Source organism: Clinocottus analis, unplaced genomic scaffold, assembly GCF_023055335.1.
Source record: "Clinocottus analis isolate CAN_PGR_092001 unplaced genomic scaffold, fCliAna1.0.p SCAF_11, whole genome shotgun sequence".
In the NCBI taxonomy this organism is placed as follows: domain Eukaryota; kingdom Metazoa; phylum Chordata; class Actinopteri; order Perciformes; family Cottidae; genus Clinocottus; species Clinocottus analis.
In genome coordinates, this window is record NW_027175832.1 from 11276364 (window position 1) to 11290606 (window position 14243).

The following is a 14243-nucleotide window of genomic DNA, read 5'->3' on the forward strand; positions in this document are numbered from 1 at the left end:
GCACTAACGGGACCCGTTCACGCTCCACAGGATTTTTCCGGTGTGTGTTTAATCTAATTTTAATTAACAATTAGAAATAAGTAGACAACATGTGAAACATACGTTAAAATATCAAATACATACATATACATTCATAATAATAATAATAACATCAATAATTGCAATAATTATAATCACAATGATGATGGCGTAATAATAATCAATTAAATCATGATGATAATAATGATGATGGCGTAATACTAATGTTATAATTGTTTTGACAGCACCGCGTCATAAAGAGTTTTGATTCAAGTTATCATATAACTGTAACATTCATGTTTTTATTGTTGTTTAAGAAAGACATAATTAATGTCTGAAACTTGTTGCTTTAGCTACTACCTGATTTAAACTTAAAGCTTCATTTGGGCACATTATTGGAGGTCACGTTGACTCGTTTTAATCCCAAATTGTAATCTAAAATTTCAATCTAATTCGCAACAGAATGAGTTACATCATGTCACTATTCAGAGAGAGTCGATGTCATGGCGGTGTGAACACACAGTCCGACCAGTCTCTTCCCTCCGGGGGAGCAATTCATCTCAACCTGTCGGAGAAAACATGTTGCAGCGGAGTAACAGACGGGGACTCTAAAAGGAGCGACGCGTTGCAGCGGAGTGAGATGTTACTCCACCCGGGACAGCGGGGAGAAGGGGGCGTGGCGTGGCTGGGAGATTATCTCGAGGAGCGCCTCGCGGACAGAGTCCTGATTGGTTGGCACTCCTGGCCAGCGGCACGCGACTATAGATGTCGCTATAAAGAATCCTCGCGTGCCGGTCCTTCAACTAAAACTAACTGTTGACCGCGAGCAGCGAACGCAGAGGCGGTGAAGACGAACACAGCGCGTCATTGTTTACAGAGAGAGGACAAAGATGGACAGCGTGCTGGACCCGTTCTCCGGACTCGACTCTTTCTCCTCCCCTCCTTATTTCGACGACGACGACTTCTTCAACGACCAGTCCTCCAGGGACAGACACTTGGACGCAGACGACTTCCTGGATGACGACGTGGACTTCCTCGCCAGCCACCTCCAAGACTACTACGGCAAAGACGCGGGCGGCAGAGCGGCGCCGCACGATGCGGACTACGACATCGGCGACCTGTCCTTCTCCTCCTCGTCCTCCACCTTCTCGTACGGCTGCGCCGACAGCAACCCGGACCTGTCCCCGCGGATGGGCCACCACCACCACGGCGGCCCGCTGCTAAAGCGGCGGCGGAGGATGAGGTCCGACACGGAGATGCAGCACCTGCGACAGGCGGCCAACGTGCGGGAGCGGCGCCGGATGCAGTCCATCAACGATGCGTTCGAGGGGCTGCGGACACACATCCCGACCCTGCCCTACGAGAAGAGGCTGTCCAAGGTGGACACGCTGCGGCTCGCCATCGGCTACATCAACTTCCTCGCTGAGCTCGTGCAGTCCGATCTGCCCATCAGGAGCTCCAGCAGCGAGACGCACGCGCAGCCCAAGAAGGTCATCATTTGCCACAGAGGAACAAGTAAGTTCACTTCCAGAGCGCACTTCTCAATTCGGCGGGTGAAAAATGCAACAACAAAAAAGGAGCTCAGCACTAATTCTCTATTGTTTTCTCTCTCCAGGGTCTCCCTCCCCCAGCGACCCGGACTACGGGCTGCCTCCCCTGGCCGGACACTCTCTGTCCTGGTCGGATGAAAAGCAACTTCGGGAGCAGAACATAATCCGTACCGCCAAGGTCTGGACCCCGGAGGACCCCCGAAAGCTGCACAACAAACCGGGCCTCACAGACATCGAAAACGAGCCTCCCTTTGGCTTGGTGATCTGAACCAGCGCAGACGCGCATAGTACATGTGAAGACGTGTTATTGTTGCACTTAAAGGGTGCTTGAGAAATATGAGCACCGTGTGAGCTTCTACTGTACACATATTGTATTCAATGTTGTAAATAGTTTTATCATGTTGATAATTTAATGATTTTGTAATTCAGGCAACTGGCAATCATGTATTTATTATTATTGTTTTTTTTACACAAGTGATAATATATGTTTTAATTTAATCGCAATGAATGAGAGAAACATATTTTTTATACTGTTGTACGATGATTTATATTTATATTGAATCTGCAAATAAAAGCACTTACAATGAAAATAAATACACGAGTATTTAATTATTATATGATTAGTGTCCTTAACTGGTGTTCAGCATCAACATTCAAGAGTCTAACCACACATTCTGAGCTTGAAGATTAATTATTTATTTTCGCTATAATGAGATATGAAAGCACATTTACTGATGAAGTCCACGTAACTTGACATTTGTTTTTGTAAAATACCAACCGATGATATTAATGGAGATCAAGTGTTCCGTTCAGAAAACTTAACATTAACATTTCTACTATGTTTTGTGACCAACTGTTTATTATAAGCCCGTTTTGTCCGTTATGAATTTAAAAGTTGTACCTTCAAATAATAATAATAATACAAATAATAAACTACAGATAGAAACGTGCATATGTGTGTATATATATATATATATATATATATATATATATATATATATATATATATATATATATGTGTGTGTATATACATATATATAATCTTTTATGTGTATATATATATATATATATACATATATATATATATACATATATATATATATATATATGTATATATATATATATATATATATATATATATATATATATATGTATATATATATATATATATATATATATATATATATATATATATATATATATATATATATATATATACACATAAAAGATCATAATTCATGTGCATAAAAATCATGCACACTGCATATAGACTGCTGGTAGACTGGGTGGAGCCTCTAATGCCAAATCACGCGCACATCATTATTATCACGTCGAACACCTGCAAACATCGGATGGAGCGAGAGTTATGAAATAATAACTCCTTAAATATTGTGACATCCATATGTAAATTAGATGCTAATAAGGCGACATATACCCGGCGACAGCTGAAGGTGTTTAAAGCGCACGCGGGTGTGCACGCGGTGGTGGGAGGCTGAATGCCGCTCTGTGCTGCCAGGTGCTGCCGGGGCGGCTTTTCCCGCGGCCATCCAACATGTGTCCCCGGACCGCGGCCTCCTGTGAGGCCGCCCAAACGCCACCAGCGGGCCCCGCTGGTCCCACAAACCCATCACACCCATCACATCCCATAAGAGCTTCGACACAGGACACGCGGCGCTGCTGCTGCAGGACTCTGAAAGTTTGGATCGGATGGATTCTTTATTTTTATTTTTAGAAAATCTTCCGGCACAACAGGTATTTCTGTTCTTCATTACATATTCTTGTGCATTTAACAGGCACTTTTTTCTTTGCCACACTATTCTATTTTCCACCATAGGTCCGGGTATTCTCTCTCTCTCTCTCTCTCTCTCTCTCTCTCTCTCTCTCTCTCTCTCTCTCTCTCTCTCTCTCTCTCTCTCTCTCTCTCTCTCTCTCTCTCTTTCTCTCTCTCTCTTTCTCTGGTCCTCATGCGCGACAGGAGCATGTAATCCTATTACTGCCATGGGAAAGTCAAATGCTCGCGAGTCAAAGCGGCACCTCCATCTCTCCGTGGCAGCTTTAAACACTGCTATCTTTGTAGCTGCTGCACCTTCGCGTCTTTGTTTTGGCCGAGCAGCTTTTTGTTTCAGTGCGCGCAGCTCGAGCGCCTCTCGGCGTCTTTGGAGCGGCCGCAGCCAGGCGGAATGGACCGGCTGAAATACTCCCGGCTATCTTGTCACTCCGCTCTGCGGCTTGGCAGGGCTTTAAAAGGACTCGAGCGTTTTAACTGTCTGAGTTAAAGTGTCAGGTTTTATTTCCCTTGGCCCTCAGCAGCCGGCCGGAATATTAGAGGGCCTCTGATTTACCACATTAGACAGACTGGCAGTATATTGCGAGCTATTATTATAAATATTATTAATATTACTATTTTATTCAGCATTATGAGATTGAAAATGTATTAAAGTATCAATATTGAGAGGAGGTTGAAAACAAAATTGCATAATAGTCTGATTTCTGAATTTTAATTTAGAGCGTGTTTGACATCCGGACTCTCACAAATCCGATTAAAGATTGAGAATAATAAAAACTCCCACTTTCTGACTGAGATGGAAAGTTAGTTAACTTTATATCTGTTAAAATATAGAATTTCAGGCTCTTAGTGCGCGGAAGGAGGATGTAAATGACTCGGTGAATCAGCATGTTCCTGCTATAACACTTCAGATCCACTGCATGTTGATCGCTGCTGTCAGTTCATAAGAACGTGATGCATTCCTAGATTAAAATACTCATATTGGATATTAAGAAGAATGATACCATCGGTATCATAACACAATAATAAAAATATATATATTGTTATATTATAATACATTTTGTTGATTTAATACTTGTCCTCACTCACTGAGTATTGAATACTGGACCGTACGCCGCCTCATGAAATATGATGATACCTTTACTAAAAAGGTAACAGCTATCCATCCATCCATCCCGCTTATCCTCATTGGGGTCGCGGGGCGCTGGAGCCGATCCCAGCTGTCAAGGGGCGAAGGCAGGGTACACCCTGGACAGGTCGCCAGTTCATCACAGCTCGGTTAATCATTATTCATGATAATTTGTCGTCAGTTATTGTGTATTTTTAGCTATTATTATGTAATTGAAAGTCAGAACCCCAGCCACTAAATCACAACCGTCCCTCCAGCTCCCCATGGGACACTCCGGTCTTTAATGGAGAAAACCAAACGAGTCTTTTCACTTCCAGTACCGCAGAGACACTTGTTGCTTCCCGCCGCGGTGTCCCCCCCGTTCCAGTCCCCCTGTAGCTGCAGGAGCTGCAGGAAGCAGAGATGGGCACTTTTACGCACCGGCAGGCTGATTTAGCGCGTGTTGGCTTGTGCTGAAAGAAAAGGGCTGCAAAGTGAATTCAGTCCAACGGGTCTAGAATATCTTTGGTGGCTAAAGGCGCCTGTGGAGATGTGAAGCTTTGGCTAAACAGCTTTGACTGATACATGAATGAGCAGAGAGGTCGTGTCGCCTCTAAAGCTACCAAATCCGCTTTGCAGCCCGATGTGAGCGCGCTGGAGAGAAGGCCTAAATTGGCTTGATTTTCAGATTATCTCGCATCGAAAATACAACTCCCTGGAGCCACGATTAACCAATAACCCCGTGGAAGCCATTACTAGCCACAATTAATACCCTTGATTCTGTGTCTCCTCCTCGTCCGGACCAACATGGCTCCGTGGGCCAGCTGTGAGGCCGCAGACCTGCAGCTCCGTGGCTGTGGTTCTCTGGCCGGCGGCCTGTGAGCCACTGGCCCCAACAAGTCTGCTGTAGAGCGGGCAGCGGGAGGACGTGAGGCGGGGAGGGGAGGAGAAGCAGAGCCGTGATCGCGCACCCTCACCCACGCGCCCTTTTCCTCCCTCTCAGACGCGACCTTCCGATCTAAATTACATCTTTATGAGCGCTTCCCCTGTCCCGCCTGAACAGATCGGTCTGCTCCGCGTTCTCCCGGGGATGCACCTGGTCGCCCAAACTTTGTCTCTGTCTCTTTTCATAGTCCTTGTGCCTGAGTCCTGGACAGCAGCTGCCTAAAAGCAAGCAAAGAGAGAGGCCCTTGCAGTGTCTTCGAGACGGGTTGGCACCGTTTTCCGCGTCTTTAATGTTCCATCAGCCTTTGTCCGGGACACAATATGGCAACTATAAAGCATGTGACGTTTTGCAATAATAAAACACATTTTCAATGACGTGACACCGGGCTGAAAGCGCCGCGCGGGCAAGCCAGGCTGAAACCTGTCCCTGCGTTTGTTTTGTGCGCCCCCAGCCAATTAACAGCGAGGTCTTTTTGCAGCGCCTTGATAAGCCAATTAAATTTATGTCTCCTAATTCTTTTTCTTTTTTCAAGGGGAGAAAGGAGGTGGCTTTGGTGTGTCCTGCTCCTCGGAACGGGGAGTTTTCTTGCCATCACCTGGCGCTTTCTCCACAGAGAGCAAACTGTCCCGGGTGCCCCCGCAGCCATACGCTCCCACCATCCTCCTCCATTGTTTCCCGCCTTGATCACTCATTACCGGGATTAAAAAATCCTTTATGGGCCATGTTTTGTGTCATATTTTTATCCGCAAGATTAAGCAGATGCTTCGATTGTAACATCCAAACTGTAGAGCTACTCAAGGCTGAAAGAGAGACAGCCACTCGGTGTTGGAGCGGGGGAGAGAGAGGGAGGAAAAAAAGCTTTGGGCACATCTTCAGAGGAATAAAACATTTAGGAGCCATAAACAGACTTCAACCTGCTCTATTTCAGCCTTTGTGTTGTTTGTGAATAATTAATGTTAATAGGGACAGGTTTGTATACTTTGAATGCGGGACCACAGGTGCGGAGTGACAGGATGAATAACCGGCCCTGATTTTTGCCAAAGCTCGAGGGCTCTTGTCCAGGGTCTCCAAGCTGATGGAAAATATTGTCATGTCTTTGATTCGCAGCATTACTTTCACGGAGGACAAAGCCGGGTGATGAAAAGCTTATGTTGGAGTGAAACGGGCGATGACGGTGGCCGCTTCAGACTGCTGAAAGAAAGAGAAAGGGGGCGAGTCAATGGCAGCGCGCGCTCCTGGTTTTGTGCGCAAGTGCTCCATCTAACTCAAATAAAGGAGCCTTTCCAACTTTTAAAGGACCACTTTTTGCCTTTAGTAAAGGCTGGACGGCTGTAGCCATTAAGCATATGGTAAGGCGCTGGTCTTTTGTTCCCGAGAAGCCCTTGAGATACTAACTTGTGTTCTTTCCGGGATATTTAACTTCTAAAAGGCTCCAACTTTATGCGCCGGCAACAAGTGGCTCCGGGGCGCGCGAGCAGCTTTGCCCATTGAGACCAGCAGATTGTCTAAGACAGAAGAGACAGCGGGTTACTGATCAGAAGAGAGGAGGGTGGGGGGTATTTATTTATAGTAGTCGCGTCAATTTTAGATAAATTGCTTTATGTTCTTCAACTTGGTGAAATGTGCGTTTTCTTGGATAAGTTCCAAAAGATCACTCTTTTTTGCGCATGGGACAGACTGCAGTGAGTGCGCAGGGAGAAAATTATAATGAATTAAAAGTGATGAAATAAGATCAGTCAATAAGAAATTGTATTAATTCATCCCACCCCACTCCCTCCCTCCCCCCTCATTCAAAATGGTTTGGCCCCAGAACAATGCGTCACTTGGGACTAGTGTGCAAGTCATTCCAGTGAGGATGGATGCTTCTTAATATGTCAAACTCAGATTTGACCCTAAGAACTTCCTATAAACATACGTTCTGACTATAAACTCTAATTTCGGGTGCCGTGCGAATGCACAGCGCTTTTACGCATGAATATGCGTAAAAGCCGACGCGTCATCCAGCTCCGCATCGTTGCGTAACGGCACATCCACTGCGCGCCGCAGAGAACTGCACGTCCACTCTGCTGCACCTCACTCATCTGCAACTCACTCCTCTCCACTTCACTCCTCTGCATGTGACGAGCCGTCAGCAGAGAGGAGCAGTCTTTTGTTCCACGCACAACTTTTGAGAAGAGACCCTTTACATTAAAACGCGACGGTGATGGAAAGCACATAGTGACGTATTTACAATATAAAATGCAGCATATTAATGCTTTAAAAGAAAGTGAAAACTTATTTGAAAATAAACTGCTTCATTTTCAGCACACTCGCGCTTCCATGAGACAAGTTGAAACATATTGTAATACATCATACTGATGGTGCTAAAAGATGGATTTATAGAAGTAAATGGAAAACGATGCAATTTATGTGTCCCTGCTGGGAGAATAAAATAGAAGAATCCTTGGAAAGAAAAGGTTTCATGAGTCCTGTGTGTGCTTGTGTGCTTGTGTGTCCGGGTGTTCTCGCTTCAGTCTCTCTCTCTCTCTCTCTCTCTCTCTCTCTCTCTCTCTCTCTCTCTCTCTCTCTCTCTCTCTCTCTCTCTCTCTCTCTCTCTCTCTGTGTGTGTGTGTGTGTGTGTGTGTGTGTGTGTGTGTCCGGGTGTTCTCGCTTCAGTCTCTCTCTCTCTCTCTCTCTCTCTCTCTCTCTCTCTCTCTCTCTCTCTCTCTCTCTCTCTCTCTCTCTCTCTCTCTCTCTCTCTCTCTCTCTCTCTCTCTCTCTCTCTCTCTCTCTCTCTCTCTCTCTCTCTCTCTCTCTCTCTCTCTCTCTCTCTCTCTCTCTCTCTCTCTCTCTCTCTCTCTGTGTGTGTGTGTGTGTGTGTGTGTGTGTGTGTGTGTGAGCCAGCTGGCCGCCTCTGGCCCCTGAACCCCCCTGGTGGACGGAACACGGCGGGCTGACCTCCGCGCCAGAGAACGGGAGATGCGCCTTTGAATGAATTAGCCGTAAAGACGTCTCGCTATGATCATTGTTGTGGCTGAAAGCGGAGGGATATGAGAGGCATTGTGCACAGCTTTTGCGTGCCCGTCATGAAATATTACAGTCTATTCACGAGGAAGCACTATTGAAAAGATATGGAAATGAAGCAGACCGGGGCTGATTCCAGCGATCTCAAAGCATGAGACAAAAAAAATAAGCAATAAATACATAACTATAATAAAAAAGTATTGTATGTTACAGGGCAGCAAAAAGGATCTCGGGCTTCATAGTGATTCATGTCCTACTGAATGTTTTCTACCCGCACGCCCTGACAAATGATTCATTACAACTCGATAAAAAAGACAAAAAAAAACCTGAATAACTCCACAAAAAAGTGATAAATTACAAATATGCTAATTTCAGTCACGGCCGTTTGTACGTGTGCGTCTCCATCCATCTCCACATTCTGCTGCTGATCCCCGCCGCGCGCTGAGGACACTCAGCCCGTTTAGACCGAGGGCTTTTGTTCGAGTCCCACACTGAGATCAGCCTCAGGGAGAAGCAAGGGGCTTTATTTGTTTATATTTTTCATACCCCCCACACACACTTACGCACACACACACCGCCCGTCCTTTCCTCTGGCAGTTGCCAGGAGTCAGAGGTGTAAAAGCATGCATCATTTTTCACCAGCTCTCCGTTTTTGATATCACAAAGCGGCGGCTTTGGAACAGCCTCTTCGCTTGTTCGCTGGCTTGAACTTCACGGACGTCCGGCGGCTCTCTTTTCCTCCCTGAACGCGGCGCAGCGGGGAGGGCTTTGCAAGACAAATGCAGCTGTGTGTGCGCGAGGGAGTCAAGTGGCACAAAAAGGCCGTTTCAGTCAGCGTTGGGATGGAGAAAGTCAGCTTTATGCCGACGTCAAATCAATCAAAAACAAAAGCCCGCATGATGCAGAACGCAGTGCTGATGGTGTTGAAGTGCAGCTCATGTTTGCATCGGGAGACTTAATGCGGATTAACTGTTGTAGTCCAGAGGGTTGAAACAGGACCAGCAGTTAGTCTGAGACTCTTTAGGTCCGTTTGCATTCAGAATAAACCAGATTTAGCCACTTTCTCTTAAAAAAAAAGACAAGTGGTCTTTTTAAGCTGAGGACAGGATATATATATATATATATATATAAAGAAAGAAAGGAAAATGTCAAATATAGTTTAATTTTTTTTAAATTTATTTTAGAGGTAAAATATTCTGCAGGTTTAACAGTTACAAATAATAATATTGCTCCCTTTATTCACTTAATCGTAAAATATGACAGTCAAAGCATGTGAAGTGGCAATACTACAATTTGTCATGAAATAACACGGTAAAGGCATGTAAAGTGGTATGAGTGTAATGAATCATTAAATACCACAGTGAAATAGTAATAGTGTAATATATCATGACAAATCAAAGTGAAAGCATGTGAAGCGGTAACACTGTAATTTATCATTAAATAACACAGTGTAAACATGTGAAGTGGTAATAGTGTAATTTATCATTAAATATGAAAGTGAAAGCGTGTGAAATGGTAATACTGTAATTTATCATTAAATAAATCCTGTGAAGTGGTATTAAGGGCGAATTCTACTCTTGCAACTACAACTGCGGCTGGCCACGCAGTCGGATTGACGGACTCGTTTTGGTTTATAGTTCCCGTGCGTTTTCTATACACCACAACAGTACGTGGCTCAACGAGTCGACCTGCACACCGACGTTCACCAATATCTCCCTCCAGGAATTCACCGCCATCTGCGTGTCCTTATACTCCGTCAGACGGGTTATAGAAATGCTCATATTTGAAGACTTCTTCAGCCAAACGTTCTTCAACGGGATCCATTGTTCGTGTTTCTGCTGTGGCTTTTAAAAACAGTGGTATTAGGATATGAAACCGGAAATGCGAGACTCAGAAAGGATGTGGTTAGCAGGCCAAGTACAGCCTTGCGGGCTTGCGTTGCTTTGACGGATAGTCAGAAATTGTGGGTGACGCACGCAAGATGGCAGATTTGACCACGCAAGGGCGGCCATGCGTGTCTTGCGTGCTTGCGTCTCTGCGTAAAACCCGAGTATAAACCAGCCTTTAGTGTAATTTATCATGACATATCAAAATAAAAACCTGTGAAGTGGTAACACTGTAATGTAATTGTTAAATATCACTTCTGAAGCCTGTGAAGCTATATCCTGTACTTTATTGTTAAAGTCAGAATATAATTGACGGTGTTAATTCCGCATGCACGTGTTGCGCGTTCACGAGGCTCCTCCCCCTGCGGACTCGCCGGTGGCTGGTGGCCATGCCGCTGACACTGGACGGAGGCCGTGATTAACCAGCAGCGGGCTGCGCGGCAGGAAGCCCTGCAACCAGCCAACCGCTATTTATCCACTTTCCAATGAAACCAATTACTTTTTACAGCGAGCCTCGGCGCGACACTATAAGTGTTGTTCCTGCAGACCAATAGAGTATGGCTGTGAAAGGAGAGGCAGACGTGAAGTAGGAAACCCTCCCGAGCCGCTTCAACAGGCTGTAAAATATACCTAGAGTCGGTATCCATGGAGACTCACTGATGGAGAGAGCAGCCAAAGGACGCACAAAGCCTTTTATAAAACTCACTATTTTTATCAGGACTATCTTTTATTACTCATCTTCTGGTTCCAGGGCAGTTTTAGAGTTGAAAACTATGAGAATGACTAAGCACATAAACATAAATATAGTTGTCATACATTTTCATTTGTATATTGTGTTCACAGTTTTTAAGACCACAGCATTAAACTGAGTTAAACTGGGATTTTATTAAAGCATCTCTGAACTGGTAATTCATCTTTTAGGCCATCACATATTACTGAAGAGTTTCTAGTGTTTTATAACTTCCCGACATCCACTGGTTGCCATCCATTTTCTGTTCATTTCCCCCTCAATACAAGTTAGTTACCAGAGGTTCGAATACGGAAGCTTACCGTGCGTCTGTCTTCTCGGAATTTTCATTATCAAAAACTGTTGTTTTTTATCATGAGCACTTCACACACAAGGTTAATATTGAGAAACAATAAAGTATCACTTATTTATTTGGTAAGCTTTTTATACTGATAAACGCAAATGGTCACGTTCAACAAGAAGAGAAGCCAATCTTACACAGTGGCAAGAAAAGAGTTTTTCCCACGAACTTACAAATCTTTGTTTATAAGGATTAATATAACTAACATAATCCAGAATGGGTTTTGTTTGATCTGGGTTGTTATTCCTGTAAATTGAGCATGTTTCATGGGAATGAACAGGAAGCCCCGCCCTCAACACTGCATCCAGTTTTCTTTGTACATCCACGGTCCGAAACGAGAAGGCTTTTACTTCTTTCACTTCATTGGTGTAATTTATTCGTCACGCTCCTGGCATCTAAAGGCCTTGATGTGTAAAGATGGTGGGCCGCCCCTTCAAATCCAGCACAACTCCAACATGAATCTTTGTCTTATATTAGAGGCTATAGGCCAGATAAATGTCTTGAAAAGGCTCCAAGGTATTCATTACAATTCAATATTCTAAAACTGCAACCAAATACTTTCTGGGAATATAATAATAACGGAATTGACCAAAGTCGACTTAATACAAGGGATGATGTTAGCACCCCAAATGAGTCGAAAGAACATGTAATAACTTCACTGTTCATGCAGGTTGGAGTGCTGACAAAAGATGATTCTCACAGTCAGATGATTGCCGTCATGTTGTGCTGAGTGTTGGACTCAGAGACATCTGTCTAATAAATGTCAAGTCAAAGTGTTGCTATTAGGTTACTGGTTGTAAGTAATGTAGTAAGCAGAGAAGGAGTTCAGCTGGATCAGCTAATAAAGCGCTCATATCCCCAATCAGTAGTTCATGTAATTGACAACCACATGAAGAGAGAACAGCTAATTGATTATAGGCTTGTCGTATTGCAGCGCACCGGGGGACTGATGCCGAATGGACTGAGGGAATTCTCTCCTGGACCCTCTGTGTGAGTAAGTGTGTGCACGTGGATTTCTGCTTTAACATGCCGGTGAGTTTTTCTTGGAACTGAGTTGCCTTTCTGGCTCAGTTTTTCAGGGAGACGTAAGTAAACCAAGTTGTCGTTTGTGTGCCTTGACAATTCGTCCCACGTCACAGCAGGAGGCCCTCAGATCTCCAGGAACAAGTTTCACACATGCTGCATCCGGTTAAATGTAGTGAGGGATTGTTTAGTCTCAACGGCTCCTTTTCTAAACTGGCCTACATGTAAAAGAAAAGGTCTGCCTCATGGCCTGTGAGCTGTTACTCACAGAGAAAATTCCTGTGAAGAGCAGCGGCCTTCCTCTGCGTTGTGCACAAGAAAGGCTTCAAAGCTACAGCATTGGCCTCAGTCTGTCGTCACATTGCAGCAGTAGAGAATGTACTATGAGAAGTACCAGTCACCGGGACAGCAGGCTCAGCCCCAACGTCTTCAAGACAGAGGCTTGAGTCCTGACTTTGATACCCAACGCACCAAGGCCCTCCAGCGACTGCATGAGTTGGAGTCCTGCAGCATATTCCAGTGCTAAGCGCAGAGCCATGACGTCACCATGCCGGATGTCTGGTTGAAAATTGTCGATTCCAATTTCAACATTTGGCTCCTTTGCTGTCGTCGACTGACATTATTTTTCCAACAAGGAGGAGGGCACCATGCAGCAAGCAGGCTGGTGTCATAAGACGTTTGTAGCTACGCTGACAAAAAATAATGCACCCCCATTGGTAGATGTAATCCTCGTGATCATGATCCAGACAGAGTGTTGGATGGGTCAAACAAAAAACTTCTTTCACCCAGAAGACCAGTTGACCTTTCCCGTCGAGCGATAAAACGTCAACGTGGATGTATTTGTTACATACAGTGTTGGAACCCAGGGAGTTATTTTAATTAAAGTATTTCAAAATTGTATTCTCAACCTTCAGTTGTTTTGTCTTCTAAAACTAAGTTGTTTCCCTGTGAAGACGGAAATCTATTTTTACTTCTGAAACGAGCATAAATCAACGCATGTTGCTTGACTTTCGTCAGAAAACACATAAAAAATGTTGAGTAACGACCCGTCAGCACCAAACTACAGCGAGACCAGTCCCACAGGCTGCAGGCAGCAACATTACACACTGAATATGCTGCACGTTCTGGGGTCGTCAACTTCGAGAGGTACGAGGCTGCGTGGGCGTAAAACCTGACACTGAGCTGATGAAGGAGGTTTCAAACTGGAAAGCGTTCATCCTCTGGGGAGCAAGAATTTGCAAATTACATTTGGAGGATTTATAAATAAAGTAATGTGAAAGCATAAATGACCTGATGGTTAGTCAGAGTAGCAACTCATTAGAGCTCATCCTCTGATGCTGGCAGTCCAGAATGTTGGAACAGAGACCGGCACAGATAGATCACAAGCTACCGCCAGGCACTGTGGTATCTCCTGTAATCTCCGGTGTACCCAGGGTTCCCACTGTTTTCATTGACTTTCATTGACTTCCTGGCTAATTAACATGTTTTTTTCCACTCCAGTTGAGCAGGAAACACATTACGCAATGAACGTGTAAAATTGTGTTCTTTACTCCATGCAAAATAAATAAATAAACAACTTGCTTCTAAAATACAAAATATGAAATATGTCAAACTTTCCAACTTCTGTTATTCACCAGAAACACTACATAATGTAATAACAAATAAATGAATAGAACAAAATTTATTAGACTGTTTTGCACTGTAGGATAATGAATGATGTGAGTTGGGATTATTACATCTGCATATTCTTAATAAAAGTTGCCAAAATGTCCTTTTTGTGCTTTAAAACATTTCTTTTGCGGCAACAGTTTCTGTTTAAGAGAATATTCCACTCT

At 44.3% G+C, this 14243-nt stretch overlaps 1 protein-coding gene across 1 annotated transcript; it reads left to right on the forward strand.

Moving 5' to 3' along the window:
* Window positions 1-908: 908 nt before the first annotated feature.
* ptf1a (pancreas associated transcription factor 1a) lies at window positions 909-1886 on the forward strand. Its single transcript, XM_068571517.1, has 2 exons — window positions 909-1533; window positions 1634-1886. The coding sequence occupies exons 1-2, from the start codon at window positions 909-911 to the stop codon at window positions 1834-1836; spliced, it is 828 nt and encodes a 275-aa protein (XP_068427618.1). The 3' UTR covers window positions 1837-1886.
* The last annotated feature ends 12357 nt before the right edge of the window (window positions 1887-14243 follow it).

What these genes read in the sequence shown, in the direction of transcription:
- ptf1a (XM_068571517.1), top strand. Translation starts at nt 909, where the DNA reads ATGGACAGCGTGCTGGACCCGTTCTCCGGACTCGACTCTTTCTCCTCC. An exon ending in CATTTGCCACAGAGGAACAA is followed by an intron (nt 1,534 to 1,633) that starts GTAAGTTCACTT and finishes TTCTCTCTCCAG; the next exon opens with GGTCTCCCTCCCCCAGCGAC.